The following is an 18,264-nucleotide window of genomic DNA, read 5'->3' as shown; positions in this document are numbered from 1 at the left end:
TATCTCTACAGTGATGCAAAGTGTTATTTGATGATGTGCAGTGCAGAGATCTATGCTGAGGTGATCAGGCCAATCCTTTTTGCAGGAATACTAGAAGTGGCATACTGACTGCTTTCGCACCTGTTTAGGTCCAAATACAAAAAAGAGTTATAGTCATCTCACCATACCTTTGTAAAGCGCCTTACAGCACTTTCCAAGGTGTCTTCTTTTATGTGGTCTCAAGTAAATTCCAATAATCTCAGATATCTTGCATGCAAAGGAGCTCTTGATTTCTAATTACTCAAAATGCAAGAGTTGGTGAACAGTGACACGCTAACACATATTTCTCTAGGGATATACTGTACAGGTGTCTGTGTTTCCACAGCACCGCATCTGGCTCGGCTTGCATGGCCTCTGGCTGGAAACACCTCATTTTCTCACAGTAGCGTGTCTGAGATTTATCAAAAACCTTTTGGATTCCTCCCACAGGAACTCTCTGAGGAGTGAGATGTTTCCCGAGGTGCCTAAACATGTCAGCCAGACTGGCTGCTGCTGACCTAGACTATAGAACTGTATGCATGAGTGGCAACCAAGTCAAAATAGCCGATAAAACTGTTGTCAGGCCATTAAATAGGCGTTATCAGTCACTAAGCACCACACGTGAGTCAATAGGGGCCTCCTACACCCAATATTAGGTTTTATTATCTATTCACATGGTAGATCACAGAAAGAAGGTATAAAAGAGCATGACAGCGACCTCTAGTGACCATAGTAGTTATGACCAGAGCGAAAGCTGAAGTTAGGCGCTGTAGTATAGACAACGTGAGACTCCATGTGGGTTGGAGGTCGGCAGTGATGGATAGGTCACAAAACAAAGAGTTAGTACCCTAGGGTTTGCAAACTGTGTAAAACCAACAACGTGTAGATGTCTCTGTGTTCACAAGCATTAGGTTTCACTTTCACTTTTGAAACGTAGTTATTTTAAGCCAAAACACAATGTTTTTCCCTAAACTTAACTAGCCGGTTTTGTTGCCTAAACCTAAAGAAGCCTTTTTGCTTGTGTTCAAAACTTAACGTGTCATTCAGTTTTACAACGTGTTAGAACGTGTTGCTTTTAAGTATCACTTTAATTTTTACAACATAGTAGGCCCCTATTGACCCACATCTTTGGTGCTTATATGTCAATTTAATGGCTGGATAATAGTCGAATCGGGTGCCTAAAACACCCCATTTTGATTATTCAGACAATCCATGTGTGCCACCACTGGCCCACAAAGTTCCCACCAAATACAGGAGCTTCTACCCTGGGATATACTTCCGAGCTTCAGCCTGCCACACATCACAGAAATACGATTATTAGGGTTCGGTGAGTGCCACAGAGGGTCCAAGCAAGAGTTGAGAGAAGATTCATCTTAATGCAAGATGACTTATGTGGAAGCTCAGAATAAGCAATAAACCATCAAGAAGTGAGAAGACGTATTTTGCCTAGATATTCTGCAGAACATATACATAACAAAAGCATAGGCATCTTCAAGAAGCAGGTTTACTAAGTTATCTGGATAACAATTAAAGTAAAATTCAGAGCATCTTTTGCATGTTCCAGATTTGAGGGTGTTTCAGGTTTTACCTCAGTGAACTTGGAACAGGTCACAGATTTGACTCATCAGTCCCCTCAAATGAATGTTTACCTCGGTGTTTACCCCTGCAATGACCACCTGATCCCACCCCCATGTATGACGTTTTCATTCCCCCCTTTGTTTATACTGCTCCGCTAATTGGAGAACTTTTGTGATTTTTGTGTTTGGACTCTTGGAAAGCCCAGCTCCCCCACGCTCTACTTCACCCACATAAAAAACTATTTCACTGAGGTGATGTCACGACACGGCAGTGGAGACCCGGTTCGAGGCGCACATGGCCCCCGTGACCAAATACGGACAGAGGATGTGGGTGGGATGACATAACCACGAACTGTGCTCACTGGCTATCATCATAAATGTAATCCTTTAAGTCGCTTTGTTTAGATATCTGTAAGCTGCTCATGACTCATTATTGTCAAGAATGAAGTGGCGATGTAAATGTTATCATTTGACTCATTTACTCCTGATGTATTTCGACAAAACAAACAACTACTCTTCATATGAGTGTGGAACAACAATGCAACCACTACATCAACACAGAATACTATCATGTTATTACTAAAACAAAGGTGGAGTGAGTAAACAGTTAAAAATAACATGAGGGAGGATGGAAGAGATAAGAATTAGAGGTATGAGGAACGAAACTGTAACCGCTGCAGAAAATAAATTACAGTACCACCTACACATCACAGTCCACCTCTGGGTTGGTCTCCCTGGTTTCTCACGCTAGGCTCACATTACTAATTGTAATGAATAGACAGATAGGATACAAATGATGGCGGAAGGGAAGGGTGGATGGATGAAACTGTCTAAATTATTACACATCCAAAACTCTTTTGAAGTTCTGTCACACCATACTGTAGGTGACAGGTCACTGCTGCATTTGTTTGTCAATGTTGTTAGAAACTCAGCATGAATCACACCTAAACTACCTCAAACACCATAAATTGCAGGGTGTCTGTGTGTGTCCTTTTTTCTGAGTTTCACTCTTATGACAAGGGCGGACAGCAACCAACTGACTCAGATTAAGAGGTTTGCACAGCAATGTTGCTATAGGTTACTGTACATCTCGGTATCAAGGCGTGACAGCCGAGTGTAATAAAAAATAGTTGTGCTGCCTGGAGCAAGCGTCTGCTTAAACACTTCACGTGTTCGTGCCATCAGTCTTTTGTCTCAGAAGTATCACCTTACATGAACCACTGAGGTATTTGTCAAAACTGGTCCAGACAGAGTCCAAATACCTACCAGGTGGAATATGTCACCAGGGAAGCAGTTAATGCATAACAGAAACTGAAACAATTGAAGTAATTAAAGCCTGCATATACCCATATACTGTAGTAGTAACTGAAAGTACATCAGTCTAACGAAAGCTATAAAGTTGCTGTACACATGTACTGTACACATGAATGATGAATTTTAGACATTTGCTCTTCAAGAACCTCCAAAAGCATTCTCTGATATAACATTTGACATGGTCTGCTGTTAATAGCCTTAAATTGTACTAAAATGCACTTTTAATAATTTATTATGTGGCATACTGTATAATCCTGTTATTTACGTATGAAGCTTCGAAAGTGATGAAGATCAATGACAAAATTAGCATTGTGTTTGTTAAAATATATTGCATGTTTTCAAAGCCAGGATTTTAAATTTCAGAAGTTCAAATCCATAAAGGCACCAAAAAAACAAAACCAGAGATTACAAAACCTCACCTTTTATTTATTAATTTAAATGTTAAATGATATTTTCTGTAAACTCTATCTACTTAAAATATTGTGAAAATGTTTCAAGCTTTCTTTCCACTGCCAGATGTTTATTTCTGGGGGAAAATACTAAATTCCTTTTAATTTACTATGTTTTTTGCCTTCAAATTTAAAGATATTAGTCGAACAAATATCAGAAAAAGCTTTAAAAACCACCCTATATGTGTAGTGTGCAACATAGAACATAAATTCTTCTTCATGTTATTAAACACCACAAATTCCCAGAATAATTCTCAAGGACATGACCGCCATGTTTTCAATGGCAGCTTTTAATAACTTTGATAACTGGAATCTGTCAGAGGTCAATCTGCTTCGTCATCTCTGGACTTCCCAGGAGTGCACAACTTAAGTTTCTCCAAAAAAAAATATTTTGCTGAATTACATCCTCCTTCTAAGTGACACATTTATACAAACACATGCACACACACACGCACACACACACGCGCACACACACACACACACACACACACACACACACACACACACACACAGATACTGCTTATATGAGTGTCTGCACACACATGGCTGTCTTTTACTATGAGTTGGCGCCATCTGCTGCCCATCTTTGACTGAGGGAATATTCAGTCAACACCAGAGGTCAACACAGAGGACAAATAATATTAATGAATTAATGGTTTCGAATCCACAATGCTATTTAACTATTAAGTTATCATGTAAAAAAAGCTACAAGTGATTCCATCCTGTATTTTTTTTTAAAGAAATGCATAGATTGATATTGCTGACCTTGGAAACTATTCTACTTTAATAAAACATAATAATTCAATCCACTTACACTTACTAGTTCTATCCATCCATCCATCCATTATCTGTAACCGATTATTCTATTCAGGGTCGCTGGGGGCTGTAAGGTCAATCCCAGCTGACATTGGGCGAAGGCAGGGTACACCCTGGACAGGTCGCCAGACTCTTACTAGGTTTTTTTTTAAATAATAAAAGCCAGTAGGTAAGTGAATCCCAAATTTCATACCATAGAAATAGGTCATGGGTTGACAACATAGCTATCTCCGTTACAACTGAGCATACTTGAAAGACAGAGGAAAAATCAAGTGGACATTAAGATAAGATTAATCTTGAAATGAGATTCAATTTCAATACTGTACAAATAGGCGATTTCATGCAACATGCAAAAAATTGTTGCATAAAATCGCCTATTTGACAGTTAGTTTAGTATGAGTTGGCGCCATCTGCTGACCATCTTTGACTGAGGGAGTATTCAGTCAACACCAGAGGTCAACACAGAGGACAAATAATATTAATTAATGGTTTGAATCCACAATGCTATTTAACTATTAAGTTACATATATATATACATATATATATATATACATATATATATATATATGTATATATATATATATGTGTGTGTGTGTGTGTGTGTATATATATATATATATATATGTGTGTGTGTATATATATGTATATATATGTATATATATACATATATACATACATATATATACATATATACATACATATATATACATATATATATATTTGTGTGTATATATATATATATATATATATGTATATATATGTATATATATATATACACACACACATATATATATATACATATATATATATATATATATATATGTATATATATATTTCAGTGAAGGAGTCATGTAGGAATAATGCAGGTATTTATCAGGACTTTTATTTACCTAACATTCAAATTGTCTCCATAGACTATGTATAAAGAATATATTATTTATATACAGTCTATGATTGTATCACTGAAAAGTTAAAGTAAAGTAAACTGGGTCTACTCGTCGCACAATCTACACACCATGATCTACACACGCTTGTTTCCTACAACTCCCATAATGCACTTGTGTCTTACAACTCCCGTGATGCACCAGGAGCATTGACAAAAGTGAAATCTCAAACTGCGCATGCTCGAACTGTTGAAAATGGCGGCTCTGCTGCAGCAGGAGTTGGACAGCTCTGAGATCTCTAAACTCCCGAAAACTGTTCAGAACAAACTCGAGAAGATCCTCTCGGACCAGCAGTACGAAATAGATTCTTTGAAAGCCCAACAGGAACAGTTTCGTGTTGACAGCGGTAAGATATCGCCTGGTATTATCATGTTATCCAGCGGTGCTAGTGTGCTAGCTAAGTGTGTTGCTCTGCTCGTCGTCATGCGCGCATGGTAACGGCTAAAAACTACAGGTTAACCTCACGTTGTTGTTTGTTTTAGTGAATTAGAACAAATGCTGAAGCTAGGCAATACTGCCGGTTATCAGTAACCACGGTTTGACGCTGAGGCTAGCGTTAACTAACCCAATGAGCGGCTGTGGTTTCGGTTGTCCACCAATCGCAAGGTTGGTGGTTCGATCCCCGGCTGCTCCGATTCACATGTCTGTGTCCTTCAGCAAGACACTTAACCCCAAATTGCTCCCGAAGTCATAGCCATCGGTACTACTGTTCCACTTGGGAACCTTTATATGGCATAAAAACCCCATCTGACTTCAGATCCAGGATCAAATCTGACCTGCTTTCCTCACACTTTGGGGGTCTAGGCACATCTGGGACTCGTACTTATGTTGACAAGACATGAAAAAGTGCATTTTGCATAATGTCACCAGAGTGGCCATGTTATAAAGGATTCAATGCACTCCTTTTTATATCCCCAAATGCATCATTTCTTACATAACAGCTCTGCAATTAACTCACAGAGGCTAACATGAACTAATTATAGGGTTCTAAGTGAATGAGTATTTAGATCCTGATGGGCAAAGTTGGCACCTTAGCAGCCTCTGCCATCAGTGTCTGAATGGGTGAATGCTGACATGTAGTGTAAAGCGCTTTGAGTGGTCGGAAGACTAGAAAAGCGCGTTATAAATGCATGTATATATATATATATAACGTTGCCGCTAACGTTTCTACAAGATGACAAAGCACAGTGAATAACGGTACAACGTCAATTAACCGTTTTAACTTTTCATGTTTGTGTGTTTTTGCCAACCTGATTTCTTGCAGAGCAACACTTCTTTGAGAAAGTGAAACAACTTGCTCAGAGTCAAGAAGAGTTTCTGTCCCAGACTCAAGAACATCTTAAACTCAAAGAGGAGTTTAACAAGCAAGGTAAGAGGGAACTTATTGCAGTGTTTTATACGGATTTGACCTGATTTAGCTTATCTGGGTTGCGTTACTCCATGATATATTCTTCTTCTTCAAATCTCCCCTTTTAGATGAGGATCTTAAAAGTGTGCGTGAGAAGAACGGAGAGTATGAATCTGCACAAGAGAGGCTGTCATCAGAGCAGGTAAGGCAAACAAAATCAGACATGATCAAACCATTTGTTTCAGTCATATTACTGCTTGGTTATATTCTGTGTCTTCTATGTCTTTACCTATTTTGTAATAATTAACAAACTATGTCACAGTAATGGTTGATGTCTACACTTGCCTCAGTCAATTTATACATTTGCATTTACATTTGTTAACTGTATTTTACAGATTTTAACAAGATTTTCTCAAAACAAAGCTTAACCTAAAGTGTCTAGAAACCATGTATTGTTGGCTTTTTGGAAAAGTGAAAGCGGTAACATGTCATTGGTTTGCAAGAAGTATATGTGGTTTGTGTCTTTGTTTGAATTACCTATTGACATATACTATATATATACTGTATGTGTGTATATATATATGTATATATATATAATATAATATAGTCAGTATCGGCCCAATATCCGATCTGGTATCGGTGCATCCCTAATGGTAAGCAATACCAGCAATCGCTATGGTATAATAAATGATATATCTTTTTTTAGATTTTGTTGTCAAAAGCCAAAGAGGAACTGGAGGCAGAAAAGCGAGAACTTGTGCGAACACTGGAGAGGAGATCCTTGGAAGTGGAGCATTTAAATGGTATAAACGGATGAATTAGTCTGGAGACATTTTGTTTTAATCTATTTTTTTATATATATATATTCGTGTATACTAACCGTCACTTGGACATGGCATGTTATTCCTGTTGCTTCACCAGATGACTTCAGGCAACTCAACGATAAGTTGGTGGAGGTCAACACCTCTAAGATGGGCCTGCAGATGAAGTTAGATGAACTTGAATCTGCTGAAGTCAACATTAAAGTGAGCTATATTGTTATTTTTGCATTGATTGACTAATATCTTGATATTAGATTTGTCTGTAGATGATGTGACTTTGTAAACAGCTTTTACCTTCACATGTTTTTTCTATGTTTTGCCCTTATTAACAAGTAACTCAATAAAGTTGTGGTTGTTTGTCGTTACAGTACAAGGAGAGGCGTATGGAACAAGAGAAGGAGCTGCTGAATGGCCAAACATCTTGGCTGAACGAGGAATTGAAGGCTAAGAGTGAGGAACTGCTGTCCCTGTCTCGACAGAAGGGAAACAAGATCCTGGAACTGAAATGCAACCTGGAGAACAGGGAAGATGAGGTATGCCTCGTTTTTTATTTACATAAAGATGTGGAGAAAAACGCTATGATGGCAGTAGCAACAATGACATTAACAATACCACAAGCAATATTTCAATTTGTCAAATTCCATCACATTATATGTAGAGCAAGGCGTGATGAACCAATACAGTAAGTAAACATGGTACATGGGGGATACACACACTTACTGCCCATGCTCTGCTCATACCTTGGCTGTAAGCTGTTAATCTATGTATTGAGTTCATTTAAGCACTTTCTTCAGTTATGAATGTTTACCATTATCTCCTATAATCATTACTTAATAAGTATGTTTGCTTGTGACTTTCAGTTGAACAGACTCCAAGACCAAGTGGCCAGTTTGAAGACTTCAAATGAGAACTTTCAGAAACAGAATGAAGACATGATCAGCAAACTAAAAGAAGTATGCTAGTGCTGTTTCTTACAGCCTATACCAAGTGTTTTATTTGTTGTTTTTTACACAGAGACAAGAATCCATTTGTGTCATGTACTATATATTCTCCAACAAATTGATCAGCATTGTAGCACTCAGTGTGAAGTTTAATCACTGAAGTGTATGACTGGATCTTTGCTCAATCTAGGCCAAGGACCAACAAGCCACTATGGAGGAAAAATTCAGGAATGAGCTGAATGCCAACATTAAGCTTTCCAATCTATACAAGGTATGTATGACATAAAGCCGATGTGATTAATTCCAGTTGACATCCATGGAGTATCACTGTTTCACATTTTCAGAATATGCCAGAGCACCTCAGGTCTTTTGACATATTTGATTAGATGAGATTTTTAAACATTGTCCCGAAGACAAAATAAGGGCTACATATTTATTTCATCTTGGGTTTTATTGGCAGGCTTTATATTTACACTGACTGAAATGTCACAGTTCATTTGCCATTATTTTGCCAACTCTTACCCTGTTTTTGTGTTGGTCAGGGAGCAGCAGCGGATTCTGAGGCAAAAAGTGAAGAGCTGAGTCGGGCAGTGGAGGAGCTGCATAAGCTGCTGAAGGATGCTGGAGAAGGTGCGAGGCTATTACACAATGACCACAACTACCATTCCCATTATTTGATACTTGACTTCTTCCTAGAAGCAGAGAGTCTGAATATGCTTGCTTGTTTAGCTGAGTGGTTTAACTTCTAATTTAATTTCCTGTTGTTGGTATTCCCTGATGTTTTCTCTGTTTACTCTTTACGCCACAGCCCACAAGGCCCTTGAGGAGAAGTTGCAGGAGATGAATGGTGCCACAGACAAGAGTGTTGCTGAGCTAAAGGAGAGGATCCGGGGTCTGGAGAAAGAGCTGGACAATGCAAATGAGTTGCTATCAAGTTCTAAACTTAGAGGTCTGTTGGGTTGATTCTGGTACTTACTTGAATTTTATATAAGACAATATCAAGCCCGGTAGTCATTTTCTTTAAATGACCTGTCATCCCTTGACTACTTTTTGCATTTCCAGGCCCTATTGGTACAACATCTGTGATCGCAGAAGAGCAAATGACAACAATGTCTCCAACTGCAGCTGCTGTATCCAAGATAAAGCCAGGCATGAAGCTGACTGAGGTATGTGCAACTGAATGTGAACAGCAAAATTACTTTATTATAAGCCTTATTAGAATTTGGAAATAGGTCTGAGGGAATGCCTTCTGAAAATTTGATTTAATATTGATGAGGTGCAATGGACTGCCAAAATGGATTTCTAATATTACTTGATGTTGTCTCTATAGACCATATTAAGGTTAAAGGTGTTATTGATGACATTTTTATGTAGACCAATAATAATAGAAATAGAAAGGTGCCGAATAAAAGTATCACTTTTTTTTTTTTAAAACATGTTGATTGTGAATTAATAATAAAAACAATTTTTTAATTGAACTGAATTAAGCTTATGCTTCATTTTAATTTGGAAACGCCTCAGTGTTGAACAACTGCATTTAGAGTGCAACGATATAGGACCGTTTCTTTGTATTTTCTTACTGGTTGTTATTGACTTGGTTGTGCTAATTTCTCAGTAAGCAACTGTTTTGAACTAATGGTGAGCAAAGTTGCCTTTTCTGCTCATTTTCCCATTTTGATATGAGATCTCATCTGCATTTTTAGTTGTATACCGCATATGTGGAGAGCCAGGAGCAACTGCAGTTGGAGCGATTGGAGAACAAGCGGGTCAACAAGTACCTGGATGACATTGTACAAGAAGTGGAAGCAAAAGCCCCTATCCTCAAACGGCAGAGGGACGAACATGAGCACATGCAGAAGTCAGTAGCCAGTCTTTCTGCCAAGCTGGAGCAGGCTGTTAAGGTGGGTAATGCAGACAAGCTGTATGTGTGTTCAGTCAAATGGGATTTTTCCATTAGATTACATTTTATTGTGTCATGTGTGAGAGGAACTTTTATTGTTCGTCCAATAAATAAATACATTCCTCGGTGGAAGAAAATGGGCAAAATAAGTAGCTTATTTTGAAACTGGTTAGTAAATACTACATTCTGCATTACATAATACCTTCTGCACTTAAAATCGGTAATTTGATTTTTTTCATGTACATTTCCTTCAGGAGGTGCACCGTTTGCAGAAGGAGGCTGATGAAGCTAACAAGCGCTCCTCTGTTCTGGAAAGGGACAGCCAGAGATGTGAACTGCAGCTGGGAGACATGGCTCAGCAGGTGGGTTCTCACTCTCTTCCTCCAGTTTAAAGTCTAATCCTGGTTATTTCCATACAATATATATTATTAGGTTTCTCCAAATTCTTATTTTCTATGCCATCGGCTGTCTTTCCTGCCAGGTGCGTGTGCTGCTGATCGAGCTGGAAGAGGCTCGTGGAAACCATGTGGTTCATGAGGAGGAGGTGAGCTCAACTGACATCAGCAGCACATCAGAGGTGATCAGCCAACACTTGGTGACCTTCCGCAGTGTAGAGGAGCTGCAGAAGCAGAACCAGCGTCTTCTGGTGGCCCTCAGGGAGCTCAGTGATACCCAGGAGAGAGAAGAGTTTGAGGCAACAGGCAATAGGTACGTTTGAATGTGTGCCGATTTATTTTTGTTTCTCGCAATAAACAAACCGAAATATAAGTCTAAATATAATATAAGTTAAATGTCTGTGATGTCTCATTAGCCAAAATCAGCGATTGGTATCAAAATTTGGGAAAAGAAATGCTAAAGAACAAGAGTGCCAAGCATAAAAACACCCCAAAATACATTTTAGATTCATAAATCAATTATTATAAGTAACCAAAGATGTCAAACTGTCAGTTAGGCTAATAAAGATGATCTGTTACAGGCGTGGTGAACTGGAGCAGAGATTGGAGAAAGCTCAGGTTGAGCTGGGGTCCCTGAAGGAGCAACGCGGCCAACAAATTAAGATGACTGACTCCATCGCGAGGCAGAGGGACACGTACCGCATGCTGCTGGTTCAGGCAACCGGAGTCAGCTTCCCTCAGCAAGGTAACCGACAACAGATAGACCAAGTTATATAGTGTTGACACAAGACAGGACATCCTTTACATGCACAGTTAACTGCTTCCATTATGGCACCAAGCAATTTAAAGTAACAGTTTCAATCGGATCCTATTTGGCTGAACTTTTTCATTTTTCCTTAAGGTACATCACCTGAGGAGTTCTCCCTGACCTCCACCCCCCGACGCTCACCTGCAGCCATTCCAACCACAGGAACGCCCACTGCACTTGTCTCCATGGCAGCAGAGTCTGCTGAAGCCTTGGAAGCCAAGGCAGCTTTGCGACAGGTGAGCAAACATTGATATAAGGCATCTTCAGGTGTATTAATCTCAGCAGCACAACAATCTGTACTAGGGTTGTCACTAGAACTGATACTTTGGTACCAAGTCGATGCCAAAATTCTGAAAACATGACAGGCCTTGTTTTACTACAGTAACACAGGTACCGTCAGGGCTCGAGACTTAACGGTGTCCCGTTGTCCTGCCCAACACATGTTCCATGGGGATGACTCACTTTTAGTGACAGGCATTAATTTTCTTGATGGTTAGTTTACCGTAAAGCACTCCCATGGCTTCGGCTGTCCAGATTTCTGTTTATCACTGAACATAGCAAGGCAATCTGTGGATCAATATTCATGGACACCCACTACAAGCACCCACTTCACTGATGAGCTTGGCTCACTTGTTTCCCATGCCTGCCACTAGATGGCAGTGTGTCCATATTGAGAGATCTCCATTTACTTAAATGATGTGCCCCAAATATTACCTTTTTTGCTAATGATGCTAGAGAATGAATTGAAGTGAAATGAAGAAAAAGAACAGTGCCAAGTGGGCAAACAAGAAAGAAGCTAAACTGAAAAGAATTTAGGTTTATTTTGGGTTTTTTTCATTTTGAAAAGTCATCTGTAAATCTAATTCAGTGGCTTAGTAGTGATGTCTATGGCACCACCGTTGCAAACCCAGGTTTGTTGTCCCCCATGAAAATGTTAACAATAACTAAACTCTGTTAACATTAAATAATAACGTCTGGTTGCAGCTGCAGGAGGTGTTCTCCAGCTATAAGAAGGAGCGTATGGAGAGTGACAAGGGAACGACGGGGCAGAACGAGAGGCTCCAGGAGCAGCTCTCTGACCTCCACTCCCAGAATGCCAAGATATCGACCCAGCTAGAGTTTGCCTCCAAGAGGTATGTTTGAAAAACATTCTTCTGGTTTACTCAACACCCTAATGTGTTTAAAGAATACATAGGAGAGCGCATAGGCCACTAAAAAGAATGTCTTGTCTAACAATATCAGGTATGAGATGCTTCAGGACAACGTTGAGCGCTACAGGAAAGAGATTGCGTCCCTCAGAGAGAAAGGACAGAAGATGTCCGCCGCCACACAGAAGCATGAGCAGACCATCCACACTTTGAATGAGGACCTGAGAGCTGCCAAAGAAAAACTCTCCATGGCTGAGGTTTGTCTTTGTTCCAGAAACCATTATCGTTTTCATGGTGATGTTTGTTTTCTTTGCATTTTATCATCATGATTGGGGAATTGGTTAGATGTGGTGCTTGATTTGGCTTTGGGACTGCTTGAGGAATCATAGAGCCATCTAGACTTAAGTCCTCCTGTCTCCTAGGGCCGTGCTGAGAACCTGCGTAAGGAGAGAGATATGCTGAAGCTGGTGGAGTCCAGGATGAATCAGGAGAAAGAGTCGATCCTGAGCCAACAACAGAGCCAGAACCTGCTGATGACCAACCTCCAGGCCATTCAGGTAATCTATAAGTAGGATGTTTGTCACTCTTTGTTTCACACACACACACATACAGTAAATACGGTTCAAAATTCTAACTACTGTGTTCTTCTAGGCCACTCTTGAGCGTTCAGAAACTGATACACGTCAGCGTCTAAATGACCAGTTGGAGAAGCAGGAACGAGAGATCTCCCAGCTGCAGAAGAGGCTGGAGCATGAAGTGGAACAGCGCCACCTGCTCACCAGAAACCAGGAAGTAAGCATAAGATTAAATGGTTGTCCATCTGTTTTCTGCTAGTTTACAAGATTGTCCCACCTCAATTATGTCTGACTTAGTTATGTTTAAAGGTGTTGTGGTGTACTGATAAATCAGTACTGTTTACTGGGTTCAAAGAACAGATTAACGCCCCGTTTAATCTTGAACACACCCCCAAATGAAACAATTGCATTCTAACCCAGACACAGAAATAACAGATAATTCAATAGTTTGCTTACTTCTCAATGTCACTCATCTCTCATGCACAGATCCAGTTGATGGAGGCAAAGAGGCATCTGGAGCTACAAGTGCCATTACACCAGAAGACAAAGGAGCTGCTGAATTCTGCCGAGTTGGAGCTCAACACCCTCAGGCTGCAGCTAGGCAGCGGTGAAGGACGTCACACCCTGACCTCCCCCATCACACCTATTATGAGAGGTTGGCATAAAAGCACAGACATGCGTAACACAACATTACAATACACAGAGAAAGCCATACATGTACACATCTAAACATTTTGCATTTCCACTGGTTGACATCAAATCCCAGGACCACAAAGATTTAAGCAAAACAATTCCAAGGTTAACGTCATTGGAACTCAAATCCTTTATGGCCTCTCGTAAAGTCACTGTAATTATTGTGCACTACAATCACCATTTACATGCTAGTTTGCATTCTTGTTAAGTTAATGCTACAGTGTGTAACATTTCAGGGGATCTGTTAAGAGAAATGGAATATAATATTCATAACTGTTTTCAAACTAAGAATCATGTTTTCGTTAGCTTAGAATGAGCCCTTCATATCTACATAGGGAGCGGGTCCTCTTCACAGTGCACCATGTTGCTCCACCATGTTTCTACAGTACCTCAGAACAGACAAACCAAACACTGGCTTTAGCGAGAGCCTTTCGCATATTTCCTTTACCTGAAGGCCACCGTACTTCTCCGATACACTTGTGAAACTGCGGTAACGTGAGCCGCAGAGTGTAAAACCGCGGTACCGCCAGCCGCCGTCTGATTTCCGTTGCTCCTATAGTAGTGTTATTATGATAAAGATGGCCTCTGGGAGAGGTGAACAACGTTACCACGGTTTTGCACTTGGCGGCTCACGTTTCCGCAGTCTTGGGAAGGGAGGAGTGAGCGGAGGGTTACTTGGTTGCAATCTGCAACCACACCTCTGGGTGCCGCCAAATCCTATATATATACACTTTACCTTTTAATAACAGACATAACTAGACAAATAAATTGCCCAGATTTGTTACGTTCTGACGATTTATTTATTTTTTGATTTTTTTTTAGTCAACTGGCCCAGTTTTATACTTGAACTACTTTTTCCAACAACAAAAAAATATGCAAGGATACTATAGTCTCACCAGCTCATGTTGTTCTAACAGTTTATAGGGGATGGGATGCAGTAAAAGAGCCACTTTCTTAGACATTATAAAATGTCTGAGCCACACTCTTTCAAATATTTGTGGGTTTTTAAGCACAGACTCTTAACAATGTAATTAGTCTACAATCCATCCTCCCTTCCTAAAAGCACATTCTAATTGTACTGTTGTCTAATTTCATCTCACCTCTTTCACTGATTCTTCCTACTTTCAGGTCTGCCGTGTTCAGATCAAGACAGAGAGGACCTGCAGGGCCGCCTGCGGCTGGCAGAAACCCGGGCAGAGGAGCTGGCAGAGAGCCTCAGGGCTGCCACCTCCAGCATGGAGCAGTACAGGGCCATGGCTCAGAGCCTGGAGGAGTCCCTGGACAAAGAGAAACAGGTGCAAAACAAACCCAAACTGCCCATCAGTGTTCCGCCCCTCATAAAACCATTGACCACAAACACATTGAAGATTTAAAAAACAAAAACTATAAATACGTGTGTGAGCAATTATGTACAAAAATATAAAGACTGTTTTTATATAATGACAATGATAATTCCAGCACACTGTCAGCACTAAGACTTTGAAAATGAAATGTTTTGAGATCCTACATTTTCAATAAACTGAGTGCTGACATTCATCGACATTACTTCTATTTCATGGTTTAATTTTGCACCTGCCTACCATTAGACCACGCAGAGTTTGACAAAGGTTGTTCGCATGTCTCATGCAATGAAGCACATTACATGGCTATTTGTTAAGAATAGCCCTGCTTGAATTTTTTTCCTTCACCATAAATGTCATGACATTTTCGGTTGGCTGGAATCCTGATTTTCCTAAATAGACACATTTGTATTTTTTATTTAAAACACGCTAAACAAACAATGATACATTTTTTTTGACGTTTTGGTGATGATGATTGGTTGAATAACATTTTATATTTGCAAATGCCTAATGACCAGGTAACCGAGCAGGCACGCTCCTCCATTGAAGCTCGTATGAAGGAGGCTGAGAAGGAGCACCGCAGGCTGGAGGAGAAGCTTCTGGAAGCTGAGAAAGAGAAACACAATTCAGAGGAGCAGAAGAGGAGAGCCCTGGCCTCACTGGAGGAACAGGTATGTTAAATCCCACATTATTAACACTAGATTTCTACACATATTTAGTAATCAGCTGTAGATTTTCCTTAAGAAATTGCAGTTCACTGAAATCTTTCCCTCTCCACATTTGATCTTCTGAGCACTGTTTTGATGTTCAGCTTTATTCACCATTATAAACCTAGCGAAAACTTTCTCTTTTTGTTGTGTGTCTGTTAGATGAGCAGTCTAAGGAGAAGTCTCAGCAATGCCCAGGCAGATCACCAGGCGGTATTACAGCGTGTGGCAGTAGCTGAATCCCAGCAGCAGCAAGCTCTGCAAGACAGCCAGGAGCAGGTAAGCAGCCATTATAAAATTTAAGGTAGAGGGTTATGAATATGATCAGTTCTTATTTATTGGGAAATGTTCCTGATGCATTCACCTTTTTAATGTAATTAAAATCAGCAGATCTGATACAGATCAACATTTGGTTCCTTTTCTCAAATATCTTTAGAGAAAGCTCCCAACGTGCAAAATCCACCACACAGCTACCCATAATATTTTACGTAGTATGGATTTCATAAAATATCCCCCTGTACGTTACGGTTGTGTATTTAAAAAATAATAGGCTTTTTTTATCGGGAGCAGAGATTCATTACGTCTTGTTATACTTCCTCTTAAATATGTCTCCCTTCTCTGCAAACCCCTCTGAGTGATCACAAAGCAAGTTGAAACATCAAGTAAAAAACGACCATTTCTATATCTCTTAGACATCTAGAAAAACTGCCAATCACACGTCATGATGGATCGGTCAGTGAAAACACTTGAATGACATATTTATCAGGCAAATTTCAGGACCACCTGTTGAGTTTTTTAAGAAATATATGCTCCAATGAATTAGTGCATCTCCTGTAATTAATACTGCACAGCAACAAAATGGCAACCGCAATTAGATGACATTACTTTCACATGCAATGATTATGTCAAATCTTCTTTCCCATTTCCTAGGCTAAGCTGGCAGCTGAAGCACAAGATAAGTATGAGCGGGAGATGATACTGCACGCAGCAGACGTGGAGGCCTTGCAGGCTGCGAAGGCTCAGGCCCTGCAGGCCGTCGAACTCAGACTCCAGCTGGATGAGAGATCCCAGAGGGTCAGCGCTGAGCTACTAGAGGCCAGGGTCTCCTGGGGGGAGCAGGAAAAGATCCTCAAGGTGATTTAATAGATATGGGTATAGGTGATGACTAGACAGGATTACATATAATAACATGGAGTTCACAAAATCAAAGGAACATTTCTTGATTTGATTTAATCATATTTCAAGCTGTCATGGTTATTTTCTCCAACATATTTTTAATAGAGTGATAAATGAGCAATCACGCTTTCAATCTTAATTTTTTTTGCTCACATTATAGGAGGAGATGTCGAAGATAGAGAGCCGCCATGAGGAGTTGCAGAGGCAGAACACCCTCCTTCATGAACAGATCCAGACAATGAGCAGCAAGATGGCCGACAAGTTGCAACGCGCTGCCAGTGAGAATCCCATGAACATCTCCCTGACGGAGGAGGGCAAATCTCAAGACCAAGTCCTTGAGATTCTCAGGTAATAATCCTACCATATACGTGAGGAGCCTTGCAAATAAAATCTATGTTTGTAATTTTGAAGAAAAAAAACATGAAGGAAAAAAAAAGCAAAGAGGTTGGACGTCGCAATCTTTACTAGTGTGCCGTTTTGACCAGTTATACTGTCTACTTTTGGTCTTGTTCCTGTCCTTCCATGTTCTTCAAACTATTTGTTCTCCATCAAAGGTTTGTGCGTCGGGAGAAGGAGATTTCAGAGTCTCGTTTTGAGGTAGCCCAAGGGGAGAGTTTGCGTTACCGTCTGAGGGTGGAGCACCTGGATCGAGAGCTGAAAGAGGCACAGGACAGCTTGAGTGCTGCAAAGGAGAGGATGCAGGTAGGTTTTTATAATCACTGATTTGTCAACTGAGTTGATTGCTAATAGGAAGTTGGAGAACCTGTTTTCCTGGACGTTTCATTGATCTGTTTGAAAAAATCCTCTTTAAATTTGCTCACTTTCCTCTAAGGAGGTCAAAGTGAGGTCAAGGACATTTTACTTAATGATATCCACGAGACACAAGTCTTACCCGGCCACTAGGACTCAAACCTAGAGATACCGCATGTGACTAAAAGCCCAATGCTACTCAGGTGACAGCGAAGACCCTGGCTCAGCATGATGAGCTGATGAAGAAGACGGAAACAATGAGCATCCTGATAGAGTCCAACAAGATGCTGAGAGAGGACAAGGTCAAGATGGAGCAAGAACTGCAGCAAACCCAAGCTAAGGTATAAGTTGCGTTCTATAGAAAAATTTAGTGGTTGTGTTGAATTTGATGTGCACTCCTTTGATATGTCATGCTCCAATAATATACTGTATTTTGCCAAATTAAGTGAAAGGACATTTTACCACTTCACTACAAAATTTACTCCATTATCCTGGTATTCTTTTGAGAAGTATTCCTGAGTGAACCTCCTAGTTCATCTTCTGT

The 18,264-nt window shown here is 40.1% G+C and overlaps 1 protein-coding gene across 2 annotated transcripts in view; it reads left to right on the top strand.

Moving 5' to 3' along the window:
- Positions 1–5,296: 5,296 nt before the first annotated feature.
- Positions 5,297–18,264, top strand: part of tprb (translocated promoter region b, nuclear basket protein) — a 26,185-nt gene continuing 13,217 nt past the window's right edge. For both annotated transcript variants that reach the window (XM_074634856.1, XM_074634855.1), the window contains exons 1-28: positions 5,297–5,464; positions 6,383–6,487; positions 6,595–6,668; positions 7,173–7,269; positions 7,388–7,491; positions 7,656–7,820; positions 8,148–8,240; positions 8,419–8,499; positions 8,771–8,858; positions 9,037–9,177; positions 9,291–9,394; positions 9,932–10,129; positions 10,383–10,490; positions 10,610–10,836; positions 11,105–11,268; positions 11,425–11,567; positions 12,316–12,464; positions 12,574–12,736; positions 12,902–13,036; positions 13,131–13,271; positions 13,541–13,709; positions 14,876–15,042; positions 15,606–15,758; positions 15,957–16,073; positions 16,725–16,928; positions 17,131–17,318; positions 17,525–17,672; positions 17,924–18,061. In XM_074634856.1, the coding sequence (XP_074490957.1) occupies positions 5,314–5,464; positions 6,383–6,487; positions 6,595–6,668; positions 7,173–7,269; positions 7,388–7,491; positions 7,656–7,820; positions 8,148–8,240; positions 8,419–8,499; positions 8,771–8,858; positions 9,037–9,177; positions 9,291–9,394; positions 9,932–10,129; positions 10,383–10,490; positions 10,610–10,836; positions 11,105–11,268; positions 11,425–11,567; positions 12,316–12,464; positions 12,574–12,736; positions 12,902–13,036; positions 13,131–13,271; positions 13,541–13,709; positions 14,876–15,042; positions 15,606–15,758; positions 15,957–16,073; positions 16,725–16,928; positions 17,131–17,318; positions 17,525–17,672; positions 17,924–18,061 (3,915 nt within the window). In that variant the 5' untranslated portion in view covers positions 5,297–5,313. The remainder of the gene's footprint in view (positions 5,465–6,382; positions 6,488–6,594; positions 6,669–7,172; positions 7,270–7,387; positions 7,492–7,655; positions 7,821–8,147; positions 8,241–8,418; positions 8,500–8,770; positions 8,859–9,036; positions 9,178–9,290; positions 9,395–9,931; positions 10,130–10,382; positions 10,491–10,609; positions 10,837–11,104; positions 11,269–11,424; positions 11,568–12,315; positions 12,465–12,573; positions 12,737–12,901; positions 13,037–13,130; positions 13,272–13,540; positions 13,710–14,875; positions 15,043–15,605; positions 15,759–15,956; positions 16,074–16,724; positions 16,929–17,130; positions 17,319–17,524; positions 17,673–17,923; positions 18,062–18,264) is intronic.

This window comes from Sebastes fasciatus, chromosome 5 (genome assembly GCF_043250625.1).
Source record: "Sebastes fasciatus isolate fSebFas1 chromosome 5, fSebFas1.pri, whole genome shotgun sequence".
Lineage (NCBI taxonomy): Eukaryota > Metazoa > Chordata > Actinopteri > Perciformes > Sebastidae > Sebastes > Sebastes fasciatus.
This window is presented reverse-complemented; position numbering and strand designations above follow the sequence as displayed.